The sequence below is a fragment of the Danio aesculapii genome, chromosome 17, assembly GCF_903798145.1.
Source record: "Danio aesculapii chromosome 17, fDanAes4.1, whole genome shotgun sequence".
NCBI lineage: Eukaryota > Metazoa > Chordata > Actinopteri > Cypriniformes > Danionidae > Danio > Danio aesculapii.
Window position 1 is genome coordinate 2473515 of NC_079451.1, and position 25652 is coordinate 2499166.

Here is a 25652-nt window from a genome sequence, read left to right on the forward strand (position 1 = left end):
CTGGGGAACAGGTGTAGATGCACAAACACACACTGATGACAGCTTCAATCTCATACTGCAGACTCCCGGGGGCCTGTACCATGAAGCTGGATTAGCTGTCTAGCCAGTTAAGTTTGAGTTTAGTTTGCACTAATTCTGGGTTTTACATACCAAGAAGGTAGCTCGCTCAATTGTAAGACGTTTTGAATACAAGCGTCTGCTAAATGACTGAATGTAAAATGTAAATGATGTTGTTGGTTTTGCATGAAGGTAAAACAACAGCATAAAATACTGCAACAAAGATCACCTCAGGTACAGATTATGGGCTTTATTCAGTGTTTAATGCTAGACTTTTACTTTCTTTTTTTTTCGTCTGCTATTTATTTAATTTTCAAGGTCTGAGATGAACTCTCTGCTGCTGCTTTCAGTAGTATGGCAATAAATGTCACGTAAAAGGGTGTTCAAACTTAGATTATTAGTATTTAACACTGAATAAAGCACATAATCAGAACCTGAGGTGATCATTGTCATAGTAGTTCAGTAGTTAGGATGTGGTATAACGATCAGAGCACTTAGTGTGTGAATGACAGGTTGATTTCTCTCCAGTTAACAGACCGGCTATAGTTAGAGCTGCTGATGTGTGACGGGGTGAGCTCTTCTACCCGGAGACTCTTGACCAGTGCGGACGGATGGGGAGGGACAGAGCTGACCAATTTAAACCTGCTGTGTGTAAACAGTGAAAGTGGAGACCAGCGATACACTGAACAACACCTGCTCAGTGTGTGTGTGTGTGTGTGTGTGTGTGTGGTCCTTCAGCAGACGCTGCTCTATATTTACATGACGTGAAGACAGTGAGGCGTCCTGAGGTGTTGTCACTCAGCATTTATGAGCCTCTGAAATAGCCCATCATCAGTGGCCAAAGGGCCAGAGAAAACACACACACACACATACATGCATGCATGCATTTGCATAATGTCACCAAATGCAGAGCAGTTGGTTACACAAAAGCAGTTTTTACACTATCTGTTTAAAATATTGTTTATTATTTCAGTTTGTATGTCAATTATTACCGATCATGAAACTTCCATTTATTCATTTAAATTCTGTGTATCATTTATTTTAATGAATGTCTTAACACGCGGTCATGACAAAATGGCGGATGTAGAACGTTTGAGTTCCATCCATACTCACACTCATACTACATAGAACGTACTTTTCTAACGGTCTAGTAGTAAATTCACATTTAAACGCAGTGCCTACTTGAGTATTAGGCGATTTCGGAAGCATTGCTAGTCTTTTAAACTTTCATACACAACATTTTTACTGTGGTTAAAAACTTTGCGTTCCTGCTTGCCAGACAAAGTAAGATGCGCGTCTTCACAGGAGGTCTAGTAACTTGTACACTATAGGTGATATTCCGACTGAAGCATTTTCATTTGTAGGGTAACGACTTCATAAAACATGATGACTGACATGCAAAGTTTAATACTAAAATCTCAATAGAAGCTTTGAATGTAAATATGATGTGACAAACATTGTATTATATGAACGGTCAGAACGACTGCGATCAGGCCTGGGCAGTATGTATCGTTACTGTGGAATGAAATGTCCCAGCAGGCACAGGACGTCAAATTGACGTTGTACCCCAAACATCGTGAGGACGTTACATTTTGTTCGTAAAAGAAAATCAGGTTAACGTCAGAACCCAACGTCAGGCCAATATCAATGTCCAACGTCAGACAGATGTTGCATTTTGGTTACTTTCCAACGCAACCTTAAAACAAACAAATATAAACGACGTTGTGTGGACGGTACCACTTTGACGTCTCTCAGACATTGGATTTTGGTTGCCATACTTGACGAATAAATATCAGTATTTGACGTCAATATGATGTTGGTTTAACATGTTGGATTTTGGTCCCTTTCCAACACAACCTAAAATCAATAAAGTATCAACGTTATTTCCCGTCGTTATTGGATGTCAATATAACATTGCCCTTAGACGCTGTTGACCTAAATATAACCTAATATTAACGTCTTATGATGTTGTGTGTCTTGTGGACGTGGCCAACTGATGTGCATCATTCGTGAGGCTGGGAAAGACGCTCCATGAAAGACTAGCAGTGTTGCCAACCACTTTATATTTTCACCAGGAAGTGATCACTTAGTTTCAATATTCATATTCGAAATGTAATTGTTTATATTTAGCATTTTTGAAGGACATTGACTTTTCCTTTAAGTGCATATTTACATTTTCATATTTAAGTTTTATTTTCCTGTTATTTACTTGGGATATACCGTGGTCCCCTGTTAATCGCGGGAGTTCTGTTCTAAAAATAACTCACGATAGGCGACATCCGTGAAGCAGTCAGCTTTATTTTTTACAATTATTATAGATGTTTTAAGGCTGTAAAACCCCTCACTGCACACTTTATACACTTTTCTCAGACATTCTCTCTTTTTAAAACTTCTACCTATATGTTACTTGAGAAATCTTTATAATAATACAGTCTGTTCCTGCCCTCCCTGAACAAAATCATATTGATCAACTTTTCCTGATAACCCAGAACAAAGTGGAACCATTTCTGGTTTATATAGTAAGCTTACATCATTATTACTTTCTTCTAGATCTACACAAAGAGACTCCTGGCAACTAGACCTGAATATTAGTTTGACAGACGAGGACTGGAATGAGGCTATATACAGAATCTATAGATCTTCTATTTGTGCTAGACATAGCCTTATTCAATTTAAAGTGGTACATAGACTTCATCTTTCCAAGGCCAAGTTGGCAAGGATGTATTCCTCTGTTGACCCCATCTGTACAAGATGCAAGCAGTCCCCTGCTGCATTAGCCCATATGTTTTGGTCATGTCCCAGATTATCTGTATTTTGGTCAAATATTTGTTTATCTTACTCCAGAATATTTTGTAAAGATGTTTTTGCAAATCCCTTAACTGCTGTCTTTGGTATTGTGTATGAAAATAACAATTTGTCAAAAAGTGAATTGGACTGCATTGCCTTTACTTCTCTCTTAGCAAGACGCTTGATCCTAATCAATTGGAAGCAATCATTTCCCCCTTCTTTTAAACAGTGGGCCAATGACGTGTTGCATTTCATTAGTTTGGAAAAAATAAGACTCAGTTTAAATGGTTCCGGGTCCAAGTTCACTGCCATGTGGCGTCCTTTCACAAATTATTTCCAAAGCCAAATGTAACTGTGAGTGGACAGAATGATGCTGATGCTGTCAGGTTTTGCTTATACTGATGTTGTCTTCATTTTATTTTATTGTATTTGATTTTTTGTCTCAGTTTATATGCACACAATGTTAAAGCACTGTTTATATTTATGTTGTGTTGTTAGTTATGTTGATTAATGTATGTTTCTTGACTACTTAAATAAAAAAGGGAGATAATAATAATAATAATACAGTCTGTCCACAAAAAACTGGAAATTGTTGTTCATCTAAAGACATATTTTGTTTGCTATTTTTATATTTACTATATTTAGGTTCAAAATAATAATACTAAATTAAATAAGATCGCTCTCTTTTAGTATTGGTTTATTATGTAAAGCCCTTTTGTACATTTTCTGGTATAAACTACCTTCAATATAAACTACATAGTGAAAGATAGGTTTCTCCCACAGTGAAATAAGTACAACTTTGGCGAAACTGGCCAGCCCTACACTGCTAGATCCAGTCTAGTAGTTCTACAATTCTGTTAGTTAGTGTTAAATGAAATTAAACGGTCTTTCAATGAATGTAAATGACTATAACAACCCTGTTCTGCAGAACGCAACGTCATTTAACTGATTAAATTCAGTTAAGGTTTTATCATTCAGCATTTCTGAGCATCTAAAACAGCAGGGTGATCGTTGGTCCAAACGTTTACCCACTGCAGATGCTGTGCAGTTGGGCACACAGCCCATCCAATTCATTAGCAGGACGAGAGGACCTGAGTGAAGACTGCCAGCAGTCAAACTACAGGCTTACACAGCACTCCTGCAATGGCACACACACACCTGCAGAGCGGCAAACATCATCATCTCCTCCTCTGTGCACTCGATCTCCTCCAGCAGGATAGCCCACTTGGCCTGTTCATACAGCTGGTTCACTCTGATGGCGTCATACTGCAAGACACGCACACTGATTATACAGTAGTGGTCAAAACACTGCAATAAGGCAGACTGTGAAACAATTTCTTAAACAAGCACAATAGAGGGAGCTGTATTCATTTGATCGTGAAGCACTTACAGATGAAGTCGGAATTATTCACCCTCCAGTGATTTTTCTTTTCTTTTTTAAATATTTCCCAAATGGTGTTTAACAGAGCAAGGAATTTTCACAGTATTTCCTCTAATATTGTTTCTTCTGGAGAAAGTCTTATTTGTTTTATTTCTAGAATAAAAGCAGTTTTTTTTTTTTTTTTTATCCATTTTAAGGTCAATATTTTTAGCCCCCTTAAGCAGTATTTGTTTTGGATTGTCTACAAAACAAACCGTTATACAATGACTTGCCTAATAAACATAACTTTAAGCTGAGTACTAGAATCTTGAAAAATATTATTTACTGTCATCATGGCAAAGATAAAAGAAATCTGTAATTAGAAATTAGTTATTAAAACTATTATGATTAGAAATGTGTAGACAGATATTGGGAAAAAAAATGTATGTATGTATATATATATATATACACACACATACATACATACATACATACACACGCACGCACACGCACAGTCAGAATTATTAGAAATTAGAATTATTATCCCCCTGTTTATTTTTTTTCCCCAATTTCTATTTAACGGAAAGGTTTTTTTCAACACATTTCTAAACATAATAGTTTTAATAACTCATCTCTAATAACTGATTTATTTTCTCTTTGCCATGATGACAGTAAATAATATTTGACTAGATATTCTTCAAGACACTTCTATACAGCTTAAAGTGACATTTGAAGGCTTAACTAGGTTAATTAGGTTAACTAGGCAGGTTAGAGTAATTAGGCAAGTTATTGTATAACGATGGTTTGTTCAGTAGACTATCGGAAAAAAATAGCTTAAAGGGGCTTAAAGGACCTTAAAATGTTTAAAAAAAAAATTAAAAACAGCTTTTATTCTAGCCGAAATAAAACAAATAAGACTTTCTCCAGAAGAAAAAATATTATCAGACATACTGTGCAAATTTCCTTGCTCTGTTAAACATCATTTAGGAAATATTTAAAAAATCCCCCAAAAAAAATAAAATCAAAGGGGGGCTAATAATTCTGACTTTAACTGTGTGTGTGTGTGTATATATATATATATATATATATAGCTGTAGAAACCTATGTAAAAATTTGATACAATGAAAGCGTGCCACATGCATTACACAGTGAAGATAATAAAAAGATCGAACATAATAATAATAATAATATTTCAGCTCATGTGTATAATCACGGAGCACACTGACCTTTGGGTTGAGGTCAAAGAAGCTGTGATACTTGAACCGGAGCAGCAGCACCTCGTTCTCCTTGACATCCTGCTCCATCAGAGATCTGGAGGAGTCCAGCCACCTGCACAAACACAGAAGAGCAGCAATGAAAGCCCTCCGCCATCAGCGTCCAGCAGACAGTAAATCTGGGAATGGTGGAATATGGAAAAAGACGTGGTTCCAGTTCGTGCTGATTTTACCGGCTACACAAATTTGTAAGCGTGTGCTTATATGTTCTTCATTTATGTTTATTCAGATACCCATGTAAGGGCCAGTACACACCACGCTGATGCCAAACAACTAGCACCGACATACTAGAGTTATTCAGAGATACTGATACTAGTATAGATGCTTTTTTTTCAGTTTACCGTATTTAATTTGTGTATGAACTTGATTCAGTAAAGTACAGTAAATAATATTGTTGTTGAATGTCTGATAATAGAAATTTCGTTAATTAAAATACTCTAGCTAACTGTATGTATTTGTTATTAATGGATAAGTCTGAAGCAAATAATTCAGTAAATTTACACAGGGCTAGTAGTATACACACAACTTCAAAAGATACACTTACGTATCAGTTCAGTACTCTGTATCAGCCGATGCGCTGAGCTCAGGTATCGGTTCAGTACTCTATATCGGCTGATACGCTGAGCTCAGGTATCGGTTTAGTACTCTGTATCAGCCGATGCGCTGAGCTCAGGTATCGGTTCAGTACTCGATATCGGCTGATACGCTGAGCTCAGGTATCGGTTTAGTACTCCGTATCAGCTGATACGCTAAGCTCAGGTATCGTTTCAGTACTTGGTATCAACTAATACGCAGATTTCAGGTATCGGTTTAGTACTCTGTATCAGCTGATACGCTGAGCTCAGGTATCAGTTCAGTACTTGGTATCAATCAATACGCTGAGTTCAGGTATGGGTTTAGTACTCTGTATCGGCCGATAAGCTGAGCACAGGTATCAGTTCAATACTCTGTATCGGCTGATACGCTGAGCTCAGGTATCAGTTCAGTACTCAGTATCGGCTGATACGCTGAGCTCAGGTATCGGTTTAGTACTCTGTATCGGCTGATACGCTGAGCTCAGGTATCAGTTCAGTACTCAGTATCGGCTGATACGCTGAGCTCAGGTATCGGTTTAGTACTCTGTATCGGCTGATACGCTGAGCTCAGGTATCGGTTCAGTACTCGATATCGGCTGATACGCTGAGCTCAGGTATCGGTTTAGTACTCTGTATCGGCTGATATGCTGAGCTCAGGTATCAGTTCAGTACTCTGTATCGGCTGACAGGCTGAGCTCAGGTATCGGTTTAGTACTCTGTATCAGCTGATACGCTGAGCGCAGGTATCAGTCCAGTACTCTGTATCGGCTGATACGCTGAGCGCAGGTATCAGTTCAGTACTCGGTATCGGCTGATACGCTGAGCTCAGGTATCAGTTCAGTACTCGGTATCGGCTGATACGCTGAGATCAGGTATCGGTTTAGTACTCTGTATCGGCTGATACGCTGAGCTCAGGTATCGGTTTAGTACTCGGTATCGGCTGATACGCTGAGATCAGGTATCGGTTTAGTACTCTGTATCGGCTGATACGCTGAGCTCAGGTATCGGTTTAGTACTCTGTATCGGCTGATACGCTGAGCTCAGATATCATTCAGCACTTGGTATCATTCAATATGCTGAGTTCAGGTATAGGTTTCATGCTCTGCATCAGCCGATACGCTGAGCTCAGATATCAGTTTAGTACTTTGTATTGGCTGATATGCTGAGCTCAGGTATCGGGTATTGCAGCGGCTGACCATTGGTTTGGTGTGTCCCGGCCCTAAGGTCAGCCTCCTCACCACCACATCTGTCCAAACTCACCCCTGGTTGATCTTGGCCTTGTCTAGGAGGGACTGTGGCTTGTACATCTTGACCAGGACGTCGGGCGAGGTGATGGGCTGGCTGACAGCGAGGATGCTGGGATTGCCTTCTGACAGAGGACTGTCTCCAAACCAGGCTGTGGTAGGGGACAGAGGACTGCCGTCCCGAGAGTCGTAGGTGGGCGTCATGGTTTTACTGTAGAGTCCAGGACTGGAATAGATGCTCCCTGAAATGAAAGATGTTCATCAGTGACACTTGGCGCGGCAGCAGCACAGCAATCATATGAAAAGAAGGTCTGGGCGGAATGACATGTAGAGACTTTTTGACAAACAGAATGTGCAAACCAGCAGAAAGGGGTTTATTTTGTAAACAGGACGTAACTGTGGTGTGCTTTTAAAAACTTCTAGTATGGACTCTTTTCCATACAGGGGCGTTGGTATGGAGTCAGACCAGTCTCAAAAATAATACACTTACAAAATATAATCCATACATGCGCAGCACAATTCACATTTACACAATCTAATTAAAAATAATCTAATTAAATCTAAGTAAAAATAGTAAATGATTTCGCCAAATTAATTGGATTTGTGTATATTATGAATTGTATTTTAAATTTACAATTTGGAGTTGTGTATTTTTGAATCAGGTTTTGAATTTACGAATTGGATTTGTAATTTTTTTAAATAGTGTTTTGAACTTAGGAATTGGATTTGTGTATTTTTGAATTGATTTGAACTTACGAATTGGATTTGTGTATTTTTGAATTGATTTGAACTTACGAATTGGATTTGTGTATTTTTGAATCGTGTTTTGAACTTACGAATTGGATTTGTGTATTTTTGAATCGTGTTTTGAACTTACCAATTGGATTTGTGTATTTTTGAGTCGTGTTTTGAACTTACGAATTGGATTTGTGTATTTTTGAATCGTGTTTTGAACTTACCAATTGGATTTGTGTATTTTTGAGTCGTGTTTTGAACTTACGAATTGGATTTGTGTATTTTTGAATCGTGTTTTGAACTTACGAATTGGATTTGTGTATTTTTGAATCGTGTTTTGAACTTACGAATTGGATTTGTGTATTTTTGAGTCGTGTTTTGAACTTACGAATTGGATTTGTGTATTTTTGAGTCGTGTTTTGAACTTACGAATTGGATTTGTGTATTTTTGAGTCGTGTTTTGAACTTACGAATTGGATTTGTGTATTTTTGAATCGTGTTTTGAACTTACCAATTGGATTTGTGTATTTTTGAGTCGTGTTTTGAACTTACCAATTGGATTTGTGTATTTTTTAATTGATTTGAACTTACGAATTGGATTTGTGTATTTTTGAATCGTGTTTTGAACTTATGAATTGGATTTGTGTATTTTTGAATCGTGTTTTGAACTTACCAATTGGATTTGTGTATTTTTGAGTCGTGTTTTGAACTTACGAATTGGATTTGTGTATTTTTGAATCGTGTTTTGAACTTACGAATTGGATTTGTGTATTTTTGAGTCGTGTTTTGAACTTACCAATTGGATTTGTGTATTTTTGAATTGTGTTTTGATTTAATGAATAGGATTTGTAAATTTACAAATTGTGTTTTGAACTTACCAATTGGATTTTGTAAATTTGAATTGCGTTGTGGATGTATGAATTTTATGCTGTAAATGTATAATATTTGAGACCGATCTGGCTCCATACTTCGATGTCAAGGCTTGATGGAGGGCGTGTCTTAAGCTCTTACTGATGAAATTGTTATAGTGATGACAGCCAGACAGATCAAGCTTGGACCACGAAAAAAAAAGCCATTCATAAAGTTGTGTGATTGTTTTCTGTAATGCCAAGGTAACAACACAAAAGTATAATGGTAAATGGTCAAATTAAAGTCTAAGAAAAAAAAACCCAGCTAGATGTACAAAAATCTAAAAGCACACCATCACAATTCATGAAAAGGGTTCATTTACCAGAGCTCAGCTGTCAAAGGTGCATATACCGCAATGCACTGTTATTTTCTTTGTTTTTAAACAAGCTTATTTAGTGGTTTGCTACACCCTGAATAAAAAGATAAAGAGATTTACATAATAATATTAGAGAAGACTAAATTGATATTGTTACACTGCCACAATACAGTTTGAACGTGGTTAAATGTCATGAAGAATCAACTATCTTTACCATGGTAATCTTTAGCAACATTTTGTTACACCGCCCATTCCACAGGTTTACCATATGCAGTGACCGAAAACCACCATTAACAACATGTAAAACCGTTGTTCACATAATCACTCATGGACATGACTGCACGTTTGTGGTGAAGGCAGCATGCAGGAGCACACACTGAACATGCACACTCCAGCAATCAGCAGCACCAGTGTCCGACAGCAGACCCTGCAGCTCTTATTATTATCAATACAGATCATCCTACAATCAGTGCATTAGTGCAGCATCATTCCTCAAACACTCAGTCCAGGCCTTCAGTTAGTACCTAGCAACTGAAGCAATCCCCCCCCCCCACATTCACAAACACTCCAAAGTGCACATGTCCAGTGGGGTGTTAACTTGAGACTCATGAATGTTCGTTTATATTATTACACTGCTGTCTGAAAACTTGTTTCTGATTGGTCAGTGGCGACATTCCAAGGTATGTTATTCCTAGAAAACAACTGCTGAATAACACAGACTCATCCGGAAACTTCGAATCCCTGTCAGTGAATATGTTCAAATACATATACTTACATCCACATTCATATGTATCTGCTTGCAGGTCAGTAAATGTGTGATCGTGACCGTTTTGTTTCTGTCAGCTTTGCGTTTTTGACTGAATAATACTCAGGTTAGTGTATACTCCATCAGCTGATTTCATTTCTCTCAGATTTGTTGTTTAATTAAAGAAGTATTAAACTATTACCGCTCAGAACAATGTTTTGTATCTTATTTTACGTTTTGTTGCAAGTAGCCCTGTAATAAGCGGGTTAAAGAACATCCAGGATGTTTGTTTTTACAGAATACACCCTTCAGTCTTATACAATAATGCTCAGATTTGCATCGAGCTGCCGATAATGCTGTCAGGCTTTATTTTGCGATAGCAACCTCCTGGATGTACTTTATCCATAACTTAGTTTCAGCTGTACACTGTAAAAATCATCCAGAAATTAGTCTTCTGTATTTTGTGATTTATGTTTTTACTTTTTTACCCCATTTATTTAAGCTTTTGAATTGTTTTACGGTACATTGATCTTTCTTCCAGCAACTTTTAACCTTGAAATGTAATAAAAAGTGACTTTTATGAACATTTGTTAATAGTTTGCAGTGATATCTATATCTATATATATATCTATCTATCTATATATATATATATATATATATATATAGATCTATATATTACTTCGTATACATTACATTACTTCAAACTACTAAAATCTCAATGAAAGTCACTTTCTTAAAAGTTTGCTGAGTTGAATTTTCTACATCAAAAGTCGACAGAGCAGAGATCAACGTCCCAAAAATAAACACAAAACCGTGTACGCCAGCAGTGTACAAATCCAAGCAGAACGTCGTTGACCAACTATGATATGAATTTGGACATGACATTTTTATGAACTAAATAAATGCACATTACATTACAACTACATTAATAATACTAATCCTTAAAGGCACAGTACAGAATGTTGAATTAAAATATCCAAAAATAAAACACTAGAACAGTGTTATATATTTTGCTGACATACGTTATTATATTATCCCAAATGTCTGGAAGGATGTTCAAATCCAAAGAAATCATTAGTTTTAATAGTGAGACAAAGAGTGTGCGTGTGTTCACGCCAATGACGTCACACTCTCTCGATTTCAGTTTGGCTCTTAGAAAACAGGAAAACAGTGAAGAAGCTTTAATATGATGTGTGTTTTTTAATATGACAACTACACAGAGAAGACTTATATGATGTTTTCTATCTCTCTGAAACTGACCCTTTTAGGATTTGATCCTAATTGTGGCGTTTTGGCGACAGTCTCTTTAAATTCAAATGAGACTCTGCTCTTTTCAGAATAGGGCGGAGCTACAAATGCCTGTGTGTCAGCATAGTGGCAGATTCAAAAAGGCTAATGAGGGAGAGATGGTCACTAGTGGGCGGGGCTTTCCACTTTGATGACACGTACAAAGGGAGAATGTCAATCAAAGTGTTTCTGCAGACCGTTTTAATCAAGTCTGATTATAAATAATACAATTAATACATTTTTACAATTAGAAGCTGCTTATATACACACACTGCTGACACACAACTGTGTTTAAACCCCTTATAAAAGTGATTTTTGCATGATAGGCGCTTTTTAAACAATTAACATGTTAATTTTGACACGACAAAAAGAGATAATTAACTGTTTTTCATCTAAATGGGACAAAAAAAAACACATTTCTGTACTTTTTGTAAGGCGTAATTTATATATAAATAATAGGTTGGCATAAATAATAGGTTTATTTTATTGTTTTAATGGAAACAAATCCACTACTTTTAACAAAAGATTCAATAAAACCTTAAGATTAGTAGAATTAAAAACATGGTAATGCCAAATGAACACTTCTAAAGAATTGAAGGCCACACCAAATGCCTGTCCTTAGACCAGCAACATCAAGTCATGCAAGCGAAAACACAATCCCCTTCTGCCAGCTGTGCCAAGATGCAGTTTTACAGGGAAACACCATTACAAACGTGTTTACAATCAAAAAAAAAAAAACTATTCACATTCTTCAGCAAGCACTTGATCAACACAGAAGCGCTCAAGCAAAGTGAAGCCACAGTCATGTGGAGAGACGGGAAGAGCTGGTGGGCTTTCAGAGGTCATGAGAAAACACAGAGAGGGCGCGGGGGAGTCTTTCTCAGGAAAGGTTTCCACTCCCAACGGGGAATGGAGCATCGGCAGCGTTAGGATGTTTACTTGACTCTACGCACTACTGAGGAATGTCAAATTAACTTCTAATCCACAAACAAACATCGCACTGATGCTCCAGTGCAGACTCGTGTCTGTAGGCACATGGAGATCAACAGACAGTGAGAGGGTGAGGGAACATTCACTCGCTCATATGCCAAATGCCAAACTCGGATGCTAATCAAACTGGAAATTACAGCGCTTGCAAGGCGGCTCGCTAAAAATATTTTCAGTAATTAGTTGCGAGTAAAATTTGATGTTGCTCTGCAGATAATCTCAACCTTTAAAGTCCAATTGAGGTTTTTTTTAATTAGCTTGAATTGAAGTTGCAATCGTCTTCCCTATTATGATGCATGGAGCTTAAAGTTAATAACTTATATTTACTTATAATAATGCTCTTAAGGATTCTGAGAATTCTTTTCCACCAACATCCTCACACTCCACTCTTATTCCACATCCTGTAAAAAATGGACTTAACTATAAATAAGATTACTTACCCAAAATTCCCTGCATGAATTTGTTTGACACTACTTAGTTTTTATTTCTCCTCATGAGTGATGAGCTTCATGTAAGATCTAACATTACTAAACCGTGTTTATTGCTTTATTTTAGTGTCATGTATGTAACTATGATGGTGTTTAGTAGTTGTGTGAATGGCTTGTGGAAAAGCTGTTTGTGATGAGCTTTGACTCTTCACCGCGTTTTTGATGGTGTTTATGTCTGTGTATTATAAAAGGTACAATGTAGATGTTAATGCTTAAAAACATTGGTTTATTAAAACTGAATTCATTAATGCAGTACAATAAATCACTTTAAATGTAAAAAAAAAAAGCTTTAAAGCAACAAAAATGTCAATTTTTAGGCAAAAAATAATTAAATAAACGACAATTATTTGAGCGTATCCGGCAGAGCTGGAGAAATCTCCCCTTCCTGACATTCCTGAACAAGTGGCATCATTTTAGGTGAGCAATCTATTTCTAATTTGCATGCTGAATGTGTGTTCCTTTCCTTTATTTCACTATCAGTCTCTCAAAGTTTAACTTTATTTGCCTTCCTCTCTATTCTTTATTTCTGCCTTGCAAGCACTGCAGTTTCTCTCAAAACACTCCAATGAAATAAAGCAGCGTGTAGCAGGACGTTTTCTCCTGTTGAGAATGCATTAACGGAACACCTGTTCATTTCCAACACATGCCATTCCCAAGTTTTTTCTCACATGAGGTTGTTATTTTTTTAATATAGACATCCTAATATGTGACGCCGGACCACAAAACCAGTTGCAGGAGTGTTTTTTTTTATGTTAATAGCCAAAATTATACTTTTTTTTTTCAAAAAACATTGGAAAATTAAGTAAAGATCCTGATAAAGATATTGTACATTTTCTACAGTAAATAAATCAAAACTTTAGTTATATGTAAGTAATATGTATTGCTAAGAAAATAATTTGTATAAATTTAAAGGTGATTTTCTCAATATCTAAATATTTTTGTACCCTCAGACTCTTAATTTTCAAATACACTGTAAAAAGCAATGTTATTCTAAATAGTAAACCTGTTGCCTTAAAAGCAACACGTTAAAAATAGAGTAAACCTGTTGTAATGTGGAACTGTTGAGTTGACTCAATTTAAATTTATATATATATATATAATTATGCACACTACATTTACTTAAAACACACTTTAAGTCAACTAATCGCTTAAAAAGCTACAGGTTTACCCACTTATTTAAAGTTAACTAATCAATGTTTTACAGTGTAGAGTATCTCAGCCAACTGTTGTTAAATAATAACAAACCATTTATCAAAATAATAATCTTATTCAGCTTTGAGGTGGTCCAGGGTCACTAAAGGCCCCGGTATACGTTGAATGAAGTTCTTTTTTGTTATTCATTTGAGGGCAAAAAGAAGTTTGAAAAGGCTGAGTGACGATATACTGTTTACAAACTTTGCAGTGGGCTGGGTTGTAAAGGTGTCGCATTGCTTGAGTATACTCTGCTAAACACAACAACAATGGCAGCTGAGAGAGAAGAACAGTTTCATAAACATCTAGAAAAGAGCCCACTGTCACATTGCATTCTCCAGCCCCTGGCGCTGGAGAAGTGGTCGTGGTCGTGCCCAACTGAGCCTGGTTTCTCTCTTCTTCCTTCACTTTGGTCAATTGGTGAAGTTTTGTTCCTCGCCGCTGTCACCGCTGGCTTGCTTGGTTTAGTATTCGTGGAGCTGCGCATCGATGGATTTGCTCTTCAGTGTTTGGACTTTCAGCAGTGAAAATTAAACCACACTGAACTAAACTGAGCTCTAAAAACTGGACTGACACGGTTTCAATTTACTACAACTTCTACGTTAAGCTGCTTTGACACAATCTACATTGTAAAAGCGCTACAGAAATAAACATTAATTGAATTGAACTATGTTTGCCATGAACAGACACTGAAAGCATCAATGTTTATAACTATATTAGACGCAGTTTGAAACCCTCCGAGTCTTTCTGCGAGTGGTCGTACAGGTGCGGATACATCTGTACCAGCTCTGCTACTCCACCCTCCAGAGTTTTCATGTTGCTGGTGGTGTTGTGCTGGATGTTTTTCTCCTCTCTAAACTGTGAGAATACGAAGAACGTATTCTCTGTGATGTTTATCTCTTCTCTGAACTGCGAGAATACTAAGCATGTTGAAAAAGGCGGAGCTTCAGAACACATCCATCGATTGCGTAATCCTCATGAACCAATGGCAGCTCAAAGGTGTTTAGGGAAATGAACTCCCTCATAGAGTTTGCTGTGGTCACGGTTTCAAACAACCAAAACGAACCCAAAAAGAACTTTGTTTTGTCAGTGCAATATCCCAGTGTTACTCCGGGCGTCCCGAGTTCAAATCCCAACTCGTGGACCCTCCGAGTCTTTCTGCGAGTGATCGTACAGGTGCGGATACATCTGTACCAGCTCTGCTACTCCATCATCCAGCGTGTTCATGTTGCTGGTGGTGTTGTGCTGGATGTTTTTCTCCACTCTGAACTGCGAGAATACGAAGCATGTTGAAAAAGGCGGATCAGCAGAACACATCCATCGATTGTTTAATCGTCATGAACCACTGGCAACTCAAAGGTGTTTAGGACCAAAATGAACTCCCTTAAAGAGTTTGCTGTGGTCACAGTTTCAAACTACCAGAACAAACCCAAAAAGAACTTTGTTTTGTTGGTGCAATATCCCACTGATACTTGAGGCGTCCTGAGTTCGAATCCCAACTCGAGGACTTTTCCCTATCCTACCCCCATTCTCTCTCCCACGTTACCTCCTCCACAACCTACTGTCCTGTCAAATATATTACATATACATCTTACATATTTAAAATAATAATAATGATAATAATAATAATAATAATTTGAAAAAGAACTTTGTTTTGGCCAGATTTTGTTCGATATTAAATAATTTCAGTTCTTTTTTCGATTTAGTTTGAAGCATACCGGGGCCTATATAGATGATATTTTGGTAAACCTGCTTGCTTATTGTGACCCGTCATGACAAGCTTCTGATAAAAGCTTGAATGATCACCATCAGTACTAGCTGAGCATCTCAGAGTTCCTTCTTTTCCCTGATCTCTAGTTCTGCGTAGATTTGAGGATGAAGTGAGCAAAACTCAGGGAATGTGTGGGAATGCACTGATCTCATGACCCTCGTCAGCTGAGGTGTCAGGTGACCAGAGGCGGCAGAGGTCATGTGACTGCTTCAGCAGTGAAGGAAGCAATGGAGGAAGCCAGAAAACAGCGAGCCTTACCTTTCACCGGTCCAATGTAAAGTACATCAGAGGCTTGGGGAACAGAAACAGTGTACAAGAGAGAAAAAGGGGGAATGAAAGGATAGATTAACAGTTTGGAGGACAGGAAAGTGTTTACATGCAAAATCAGAAAAAGACATTTAAGGTAAACAGAGTTTCACAAAGAACCAACACAGGCTCACTGGGAACGCATGCTTCAGTCTTCTGCAATACATGCTTACAATATGTTCGACTGTAGTTTGTAGGTGAAATGAACACTAGGGGGCAGTATGACACCAACAACTTTTGTTCCTTCTCACATCAATGATATTTACTGGGACATATTACCGTCAAATGAAGGATTATCCTGCTCAAATAAATGCCCCAAGACAACTTAACGCCGTCTATGGTTTGTAAATGAATACGTTTTGCGACATCTATCTATCTCCACATGGTCAATTTTTCGTACGTGGTCAGTTTGCTCATAGCTCACTTTGTACAGTGTTGTGCTTGTACTCGTGTTCAAGTCCAGTGAAGCACGCATCCACGAAAGAGATAAAAGCAACGTGCAATGTTTCGTCTGCTTCTGAAAACATTATTGGTTGGGTTCAGGGAGGAGTTTAGGTCAGTGGTTTGCTAGCTGATCAGTACGACAAGGATGTGTATAAGAAACAAAAGTATAAAAAACAAACGCACCCTGAGTAAAGCATTGCAGATTCCAAAATAAGGGAAACAGCGCCCTTTACTGGATTTAAATCCTAAATCTAATCTAAAAGCTAATCTAAAACATTTAGCATTTAACAATAAGATGCTCATGCTGAGGCGCACATTTCCAATGAGCCCGTGTTGAAAAGAACAACAAAAAGCAAACAAACAAACAAAAATCTGAAAAAAGCTCCTCTGACAAGTGAAATAGACGTATGATGTTTAAACACATCCTTATCAATATAAATGAGTTCTCTCATATTGCATATTTTTAAAGAAACTTTCTTTTTTATTACAGCATCAGTGAAAAAGAGGCCGTTAACTTTCAGACAAGATGAAGTTTCACCTCAAAGTGAAAAATGAAAAATTCATGAGCAGCTTTACTTTCTATTTTAAACGTCAAAAACAGACAGATAACAATATTAACAAATTAAAATACTTCATTTGAAATATATATATATATATATATGGTCAATAATACAAAAGTTTCATATATATTACTAAGTCAAACTTTAAAACTAAATATCATCATGATTTCCACAAACTTAACAAAAACGTTCTTTTTAATAATAATATGAAAAGTTTTTTTGATCAAATATTAAAATGATTTCAGTTGAACCGTGTGACACTGGATACTGCAGTAATGATGCAGTGCTAATGATTTTTTTTGCTACAAACTCAATTTGATCAAACTAGCTAGACATTAGTTTCTGCCCATGTGTGTGAAAGTGAGCAACGGTAGCCCTGGAGTAAGTCCATCTGAAGCAGATGGAGTCGTCTGAAGATCCGCAGAGGAAGGGAAAGGAACAGCAACAATACTTCTGGGTGGAGCTGCTGTCCTGCTCATGCTGCTATTAAACTGATTTTTATCTCAAAGACTCTGAGACTCTCACACTATGCTATCCGAGCCTTGCCCAGGCGTGTTTTCTGGTTCACTTGACAAGTGTGAGTGCTCCGAATCGAGCCCAGGCGTGGTTCAGTTCGCCGGCCCTGGCCCGGTTGGAAGAAATCTGCCAGAGCACAGTTTGGTTAGGCTTTGGCGCGCTACACTTGTAGTGTGAGAGCAAAGCACACCTGAGCCTGAAACTGAAGACAAGACATCCTTTTTAAGGGACTGTTTCAGATGGATTTATTAATCATTCTTACTTTTCAATGAATGCGAACTTTCATGTTTATTAAGGATGCTTCAGCAAACCTCCTAATACCTGCAGCATGAGGACTTTATGATTATTTATGAGCGTCAAAAGTGCTGGATCTGTTCGGCAGAAGTCACTGCAGAGTGTCACTGCATCCCAAATGACTAAAGCAATCTCCACAGTGCTGAGCGAGAGCACTTCTCTTCTGTTAAACTGAACAGTCGCATCATCAATGACGTAACGTGCTCAGTTTCAGAAGGCAAACGGCAGTATGAGTGCAGGCCATCGGGGGAGAGGGGACAATCAAGTGTGAGCACGCCCTTAACGTCCCTCTGAGAAGGAATCAAGAAGCGGGTCTTCGGCTCATTTCCTGTTTTGCTTCCAAACAGCTCACGGCAGCTCAAGCTTTGTTTTTTTTTTGCTTCCTAAGGCCCTGATCAGACCAAACATACTTTTTGCGCTGAGAGACACCTTTTCCGAATGGTTTATTAATGGCAGCGAGTGTTTTGTGCGCCTCACGTTTTTGCTGTTGCACGCTGTGAACCCACAGTTGAAAAAAGTCAGCTCTGAGCGAAAAACGCGTGTTACGTCAGTCCCGTCTTACTCATTCTCCACTCAAATGAAAGCAAAGACGGGTTTCTGTTGAGGTGCCTGCAGTGTTTGTGTTGTCAGGACTATGGAGACTTTTAAAGATGGAGGAGAGACTAGTGGTCACTGTTGAACAATATCATCGACATCGCAATGTGTGTATCTGCAATAGTCACATCGCAGGATTATATTGTTTATTAATGATTAAAAGACAAAGACATGTTCAAATATTACTCAAACAATTATTTATACATTGATGATGACCATGTTATTTGAATTATTTTGTAACTAATTATGGTTATTTTTTGTGCTGTAGTATTTATATATGCCTGTAATTTATCATATTTATTTAATTTAATTTATTAATGTAATTTATCAAAAAAACTTGATCCCAGTCGATCTAAATTAATCAAATCTTTCCAAGTAGAGCTATTTAAACAATCAGGTCAAAATATAGTTATGTCGCAATATATAGCACAGCCAAACAAAATATTGCAATGTCAAATTTTTCCAATATCTGGACCTGTATGACTTAAAGGTGCTGTATGTAAGTTTTTGATTCTTCTAAAGCACAAAAATACCCCAATATGTCTGCAGATGTTTCAGAAACATGCTAAGTGAACATTCTTGTTTACCTAAAAAACAATGCTGAAGTCAGATATTCTGCTTTGAAAATGTGCGTTACGTGCCTGAACGGCTGTCTTTGTTTGGTCCCTTTAACCCGCCCACTGCCAGTTTAGCCAATTATATTTCAGCACTCCGGGTTGCCTTGTTGGAAAACAGCATATTTCATTCATTCAGTCAGGAAGTCTCCCAGAATATGTGTCCGCGACTGAAATGCGACCTCCGGTGTACAGCAGACGACTCCGAAATGAGCTGCAGATTCAGAGTTCCACATGAGGTGGTTATCAATTAGCAAATAATATAAATATTACAACCGTAAACTTTAGATACACACGTAACCTCATGTCCTAACAACACGCTACGTGACGAGATTTGCAGTGAGAAGCAATTTGGCTGTTTGCAACAGACGAAATATGACAGAAATGTAAATACAGCCATTCAGAAGCACAGAATAGTGCACGCACTGCACTCCAGCGAAATGGTGAGGTTTATAATCTAATTAATACATATTAAACCTCTTTATCATTATTAAATATAGATGCTGAATCACTGATATGTGTTGGCTTGTGCCGAGTCTCAGTTCTAAAGCTCAATTTCAGATGGTTTATTTTATTTTACAGATCTGAGATGAACTATCTGCTGCTGCTTTCAGTAGTATGGCAATAAATGTCATATAAATAAATGGCATTCAGACTCACATTATGGGAATTTAACACTGGATAAAGCACATGAGGTGTACCTGAGCTGATCATTGTCAGTTTTCTGTTGTTCAGCTGTGAGAAACAGAAGCGGTTTATAAAATATAAATTTCAGATGTTGGTTGAGACAAAAACTGCTTTTATTATGGAAAATATTCCCTCTTTCACATGCCGTTGCTTTTATTTACAACACGACTTATATCATCCTTTATGCTTGATAGTCAGGCACGTTCCTGTTGTTGTCGTCAATCTGGCAACCTGCACTTGCGTGTGTTTTGAACCAGGTGTGCAATACCCTCAAACTTTCGTACTGCACCTTTAACAAATCTTGAATTTCACAATATTATTACATTACAATTATGACGATATCAACAGCAACACTCACGCACAATACACAGCTGGTTTAGTTGTTGCCTAGCGACAGAAAAAAATAAGTGCTCTGCGCTTTGTCGTTTGTTTATCCTCTCATTTTCAGAATGAAAAGAAGCGCGTTAGGTGTGATTGACCCCTTAAAAGAGCCTTTGTGCAGCAAGAAGCAGCGACTTTAAACATCAGGGCTCCTGCACTATTTTAATGGGGGTCATCTTGAGGATAAATGGCAGTAATGAAGGAACAAGTGGAGAACAGATCCCAGACACAGTCATGCTACACTAGTGTTGTGAGTTTGCGTCTCACATGGAGTCCAGGACAATAGACCCTATTGACGGAGACGGAGCCGGAGCCCATCCTCTGTGCATCCTAAATGGATTTTAGCGCATCATGTGTGGGGTTGCTGGAGATGTAGCTCAATGCTCTTTCAAAATGGCAGCGTGACCAAATATGTGCGGAATCTAAACCATTCAAGCGCCGACATTACAGCCAGAGCAGCAGGCCTGCAAATGATATGCTCTCAACCCGCACATTTCTCATTTCAGCACTGTTTCAACATAACAACCCTTTGTTTTCTTGCTCTTCAACCACACATGGAAGCATTGTGGAGCTTCGTGGGTTTTAAACCATCAAACACAGTCAACGCTGCAAATAAGCGATGCAGTGTGACATGAGTCAACTATCACTTTCTAATGCTTAATCCTGGATTTGGGATTTTGGACTGAGCCCAAATCTGAAGCCGTGCAGTGTGTAACTATAATCAGTGTGATCGATGTTGAGTTGTGTGGTTTAGAGAAGAGAGAGTGTTATGCTTATGTCAAACTCTAATCTATTGGGTTAAGCTGGGCTAGGGCTACACGATATTGGAAAAATCTGACATTGCGAAATTTTGGTTTTCTGCAATATGAATACAATTTCGGCAGATGTGTTGAATAGCTCTATTTGGATTTAAATCATTGATTTAGATCAGGGGTGCCTAAACATTTTAGTATAAAGGGCCAAAACTCAAATATCATCAAATGCTGCGGCCCGAAGGTATATATACCAAACAATAATACATAAAATTAGCCATTTATTTCAGAATATTTCAAAATAAACAGAAAACATTACTTTACATGGTATTAACTATAGTTAATATAACTATAATAGTTATATAGTATAATATAACTATTAATATAACTATAGTTAACTAGAGTATAGCTTTTTAAATGATAACTTACTGCAATGAAAACAAACAATCCCATTTATAACACAGTGGAGTTCAATGATGACTACACAGGTCAGCAGAATCTGCCTTGATTTCCTCAATAAGGCTCTATAAGGCTTTATAAAATATAAATTTCAGATGTTGGTTAGGACAACTGCTTTTATTATGGAAAATATTCCCTCTTTCACATGCCGTTGCTTTTATTTACAACACGACTTATATCATCCTTTATGCTTGATAGTCAGGCACATTCCAGCTATTGTCATCAATCTGGCAACCTGCACTTGTGTGTGTTTTGAACCAGATGTGCGATACCCTCAAACTTTCATACTGCACCTTTAACAAATATTGAATTTCACAATATTATTACATATTACAATTATGACGATATCAACAGCAACACTCACGCACAATACACAGCTGGTTTAGTTGTTGCCCAGCGACAGAAAAAAATAAGTGCTCTGCGCTTTATATTTTGTCGTTTGTTTATCCTCTCGAATGAAAAAAGTGCGTTCGGTGTGATTGACCTCTTAAAAGAGCTTTTGTGCAGCAAGAAGCAACTAAAACTATAAACTATAGTTTAACTATAGACTATAACTATAGTTAAACTATACTGCCGGGTGACAGTATGCACATTTAAATAGAATCTGATTAATTAATTTACAGCATTTAATCGAAACATTTAATTTCAGTTAGCTTTTTACTATAAAACAAACAAAAGTGACATTAAATTTGAATTGACAATCTCGAAACTATCCCCATCATTCTCCCTCTCTTCTCAGATGGGAATCAAAGGTTACCACGAGTCAACCTTGGCCTGCGGGCCCTCGTTAGGGGCATCTCTGATTTAGGTTGATTGGAAAAATCTTGTAGCGTATCAAACAAATCGCAAACATAAATAAATAAGAGCAAAAATAACAGTGAAATAAGTAGTCAGATATTAAGGTGCAGTAATACGACACGTTACTATCTGGATATTTTGGCCCTGATAATGATAATGAGGATGACGACAATGATAGATCAGAAAACCATCCACAATATATAATGATATTTGTAAACGAAGGGGGGAAAATGCATCAAAACATTATGAGATGTCTTTCTTTTATTAACAGCACATATATTTAGGGAAATTGCGTCATTGATGTGTTTTCGATCCGCCAAGTGCCACCTCATGTCCTACAGTAAACAGTAGAAGTGCAAGGCTGATGAATTCATTCAGATCTTTTGTACCTTTAAATAAACACCGATACTTGGCTAAATCGATAATGTCTCGCGGTGGCAGAATTATCACGATAAATCAGCATATCCATATTTTGTCCCACCTCTATATTACTGAATAATCAAATGTAATGTAAAATGTACAACAACACTGTTATTATCTTACTATTATCCCAATTCCTCATTGCAGATCATTCGATGTGACTATTGCGAATGCACACATTGCGATATCATTGCTCAAACGATGTATTGGGCAGCCCTAAGTAGGGCACTTACAATGTCAACTTTAACTTGAAGATCTTAACTTACTTTTGAGTGAACCACAGCACTGGGTATTTCCAATATGCTCATTTCTTAGCCCAATCAAATTAAGAAAGCATCATGATAATCAAATAAAAGCGTAAAATCCCAAAATTAAAACAGAATTTTTTGAAAAATGTATTTTTTTAGAGAACTGCGTGAGGGCCTACAATTTTAATAATCGGTCATTAATAGTTTACACTTCCTGACGTCAATTAATGACTGATGTGTTTCATTAATTACTCAAATTGTTTATCAATCTGTTCAAATCCAATCCAACAACAGAAGTCCAAAGGAACTGACAAAAATGATATTTGGGAGGAAAAATTGGGCCTAAAAACAGTTCACTGGAATTTCATTCAATTGTTTATAGATGTCATACTTGTCCTTAATTAGTAAAGCCTTCTGTAACGAAACTACTAACCTTAAGTTAAACATTGAAATGAAATGCAATAAGCATAACACTAGGGGTGTCAAAATGAATTGTTTCTTCGGTGCACCGCGATGCAGACGCGGACAATTCGGTATCGGTTCAGTAATTACCATAACCGGTTATTATGTACTGACCTCATTTATCTCATATGCGTTCTGTCGCGAGGGAGGCGAGCGCGGGTATTTACAACACTACAGGCGCCAACTACTTAAAAATTTCACTGTGTGTGTGTTTTCCAGAAAGTCTTTCACTGGCACTTACAGCAGAAGCCCCTATTTCTCTGCGATTAAGGAAATGAAAGTACTCCATTTCTCTCTCTCTCTCACTGTGGCCCATTTCACCTTCGTGACTTTTCCTCTCGGCTGCTGGCGTGACTTTTTCTCCCCTCTCTTTTCCTGTCGGCTGTATGCATTTCCGATTTCCGAATAATTTCCGAGAAATTTCCGAATTAAGCGTGGGAGCGGTCGGTAACTCTTTTGTAATTTTAACTGGAGTGGGCGGTCTCACAATATTGCTCCCGAGCGAGCAAGCAAGCAAGCGCGCGTGGCGTGTGTGTGCGCGTGTTTGGTGCTGTCTGTTTGTGTATGTGTGTGAATGAGAGACAGTGTGATGCTGTGTGTCCATGTGTGTGTGTGTGTGGGTGTGTTTATACAGACAGCTTGTTATAGCCACCCCCCAAAATACAACACTGTGTATGGAAAGCATCTTCAATGCACCTTGATGCAGCGAAATATCGAATTGAACCGAATCGATGGCATGATAATCGTAACCGAACCAAACCCGTGAGACTAGTATAGGTTCACACCTCTACATAACACACAAAAAATATATATTTTGAGAAAATAATTAAATAAAAGGACAAATTTAATAGGAAACTCCATTTTATCAAACACTGGCTACATATGAAATCCGACTTCTCTGGAAACAGAGAATATTTCAGACAGACTTCAGAGGCATAATGGTCGAACGATTTACAAAACAGCTTTATCAGAATAAACAAGACGCCAGATACAACATTTAGACTGAAAGCCAGTGATTTACTATGTCCCGTGTCGGCTATCATGCTGACTTACTGAGTTTTGGAACAAAATGTCCAACAGTGGAGTGGATAGAAATTAAGCAGGCCACAGCATGTCTGCCATGACAGAGAGATTACAGCATTAACACAGACGTGAGATGTACCTGATCCAGGGGTGAGCAGTGGTCCTTCCAGCTCCAGCGTCTCCTCCTCTGCATCCTCCAGCTTTTTCTTCTTCTTTTTGGGGTCGCGGGGCTTGCGCAGTAAGGAGAGCTCCTCGGGATGTCGGATATCTGAGAAAGATTGATCATGATTATTCATCAATAAACCTCCCCTAATCGCAAGAAGCCTTAAAAGGAGACAGCCCGACATACTAAGTGTACTAAGACCGCCAGACGTGCTAACTTTTGAATGCCGTGACAAGCCTGAATGACACCACTATAGAATAAATGCAATCATGAGTGACTTTATTGTCAATAATTCCCCCCTATCATGTCATCCTTCCAGCGCACAGCAAAGCGCTCGATCTGTTGAGTGAATCAGTGAGTGAATCAGCTGTTTCACTGTAGACTCAAGTGATTTGACAGAAGGTTACATTAATATTCAGTCATTTAGCATACGCTTTTGTCCAAAGCGACTTACCGTATGTTCACACCAAAAGCGGTGAGAGCATCAAAGTAGCCGGAAATCATTCATTTTCAATGAGAGCCGGCGGCGATAAGCGGAGAAGACGCGCCGCACTGCTCTTCGCCGCTTATCGCCGCCGGCTCTCATTGAAAATGAATGATGTGTGGCCGGTGTGGCCGTCGAGGAGAGTTGAAATCAAGTAAACTTTATGGTAATGAGCTATGACGCGGTTCGGCGGCAAGCAATCAGAATGAAGAAGTCCAACGCTTGAGAGGAGTCCAGAGAGCACAGTCACTGTTGACTTTGGTTCTGACCACAGTTGTTCCCAAGGGTTTAATTATTGCGGTCACCAGATTTCCAATTATTTGCAATGTTTTCTTACAGGAACATACATTAGATAAGTTACTAGATGTGTAGTAATAAGTTACTAGAGTTACTGATGTGCATTAATGTTATATATATATATATATATATACATTTCTTTAAAAAAAGCGGGAATATCATGCGACAGTACAAAACAGTATCGCCGCTTCAGGATATTTCAGACATATGGACATATTGTTTAATCAAGTGGAGCGAAACCACACCACATGCAACTTGATCCTCCATTGTTAAATGAATTTGATCAAAAGTGTGCAACATTTTCACGCTAGAAAGCCTGTTTTATGCAGGAATGTACCTGATATTATATGCTGCAACGGCCCCTGTAAATATGAGATCAATGTAGCGAATTTTGACGCTCTCTCCGCCGGAGCTGAAGGCAGAC

The 25652-nt window shown here is 38.0% G+C and overlaps 1 protein-coding gene across 4 annotated transcripts in view; it reads right to left on the minus strand.

Annotated features, from left to right (window-relative positions):
* Positions 1 to 25652, minus strand: part of fermt2 (FERM domain containing kindlin 2) — an 88848-nt gene that overhangs the window by 24094 nt on the left and 39102 nt on the right. For 2 of the 4 annotated variants that reach the window (XM_056476451.1, XM_056476450.1), the window contains exons 4-8: positions 24424 to 24552; positions 15985 to 16017; positions 7314 to 7539; positions 5431 to 5533; positions 4003 to 4110 (exon numbers count right to left, since the gene is read on the minus strand). In XM_056476451.1, the coding sequence (XP_056332426.1) occupies positions 4003 to 4110; positions 5431 to 5533; positions 7314 to 7539; positions 15985 to 16017; positions 24424 to 24552 (599 nt within the window). The remainder of the gene's footprint in view (positions 1 to 4002; positions 4111 to 5430; positions 5534 to 7313; positions 7540 to 15984; positions 16018 to 24423; positions 24553 to 25652) is intronic. The other 2 variants (XM_056476452.1, XM_056476453.1) reach the window with 1 other exon arrangement.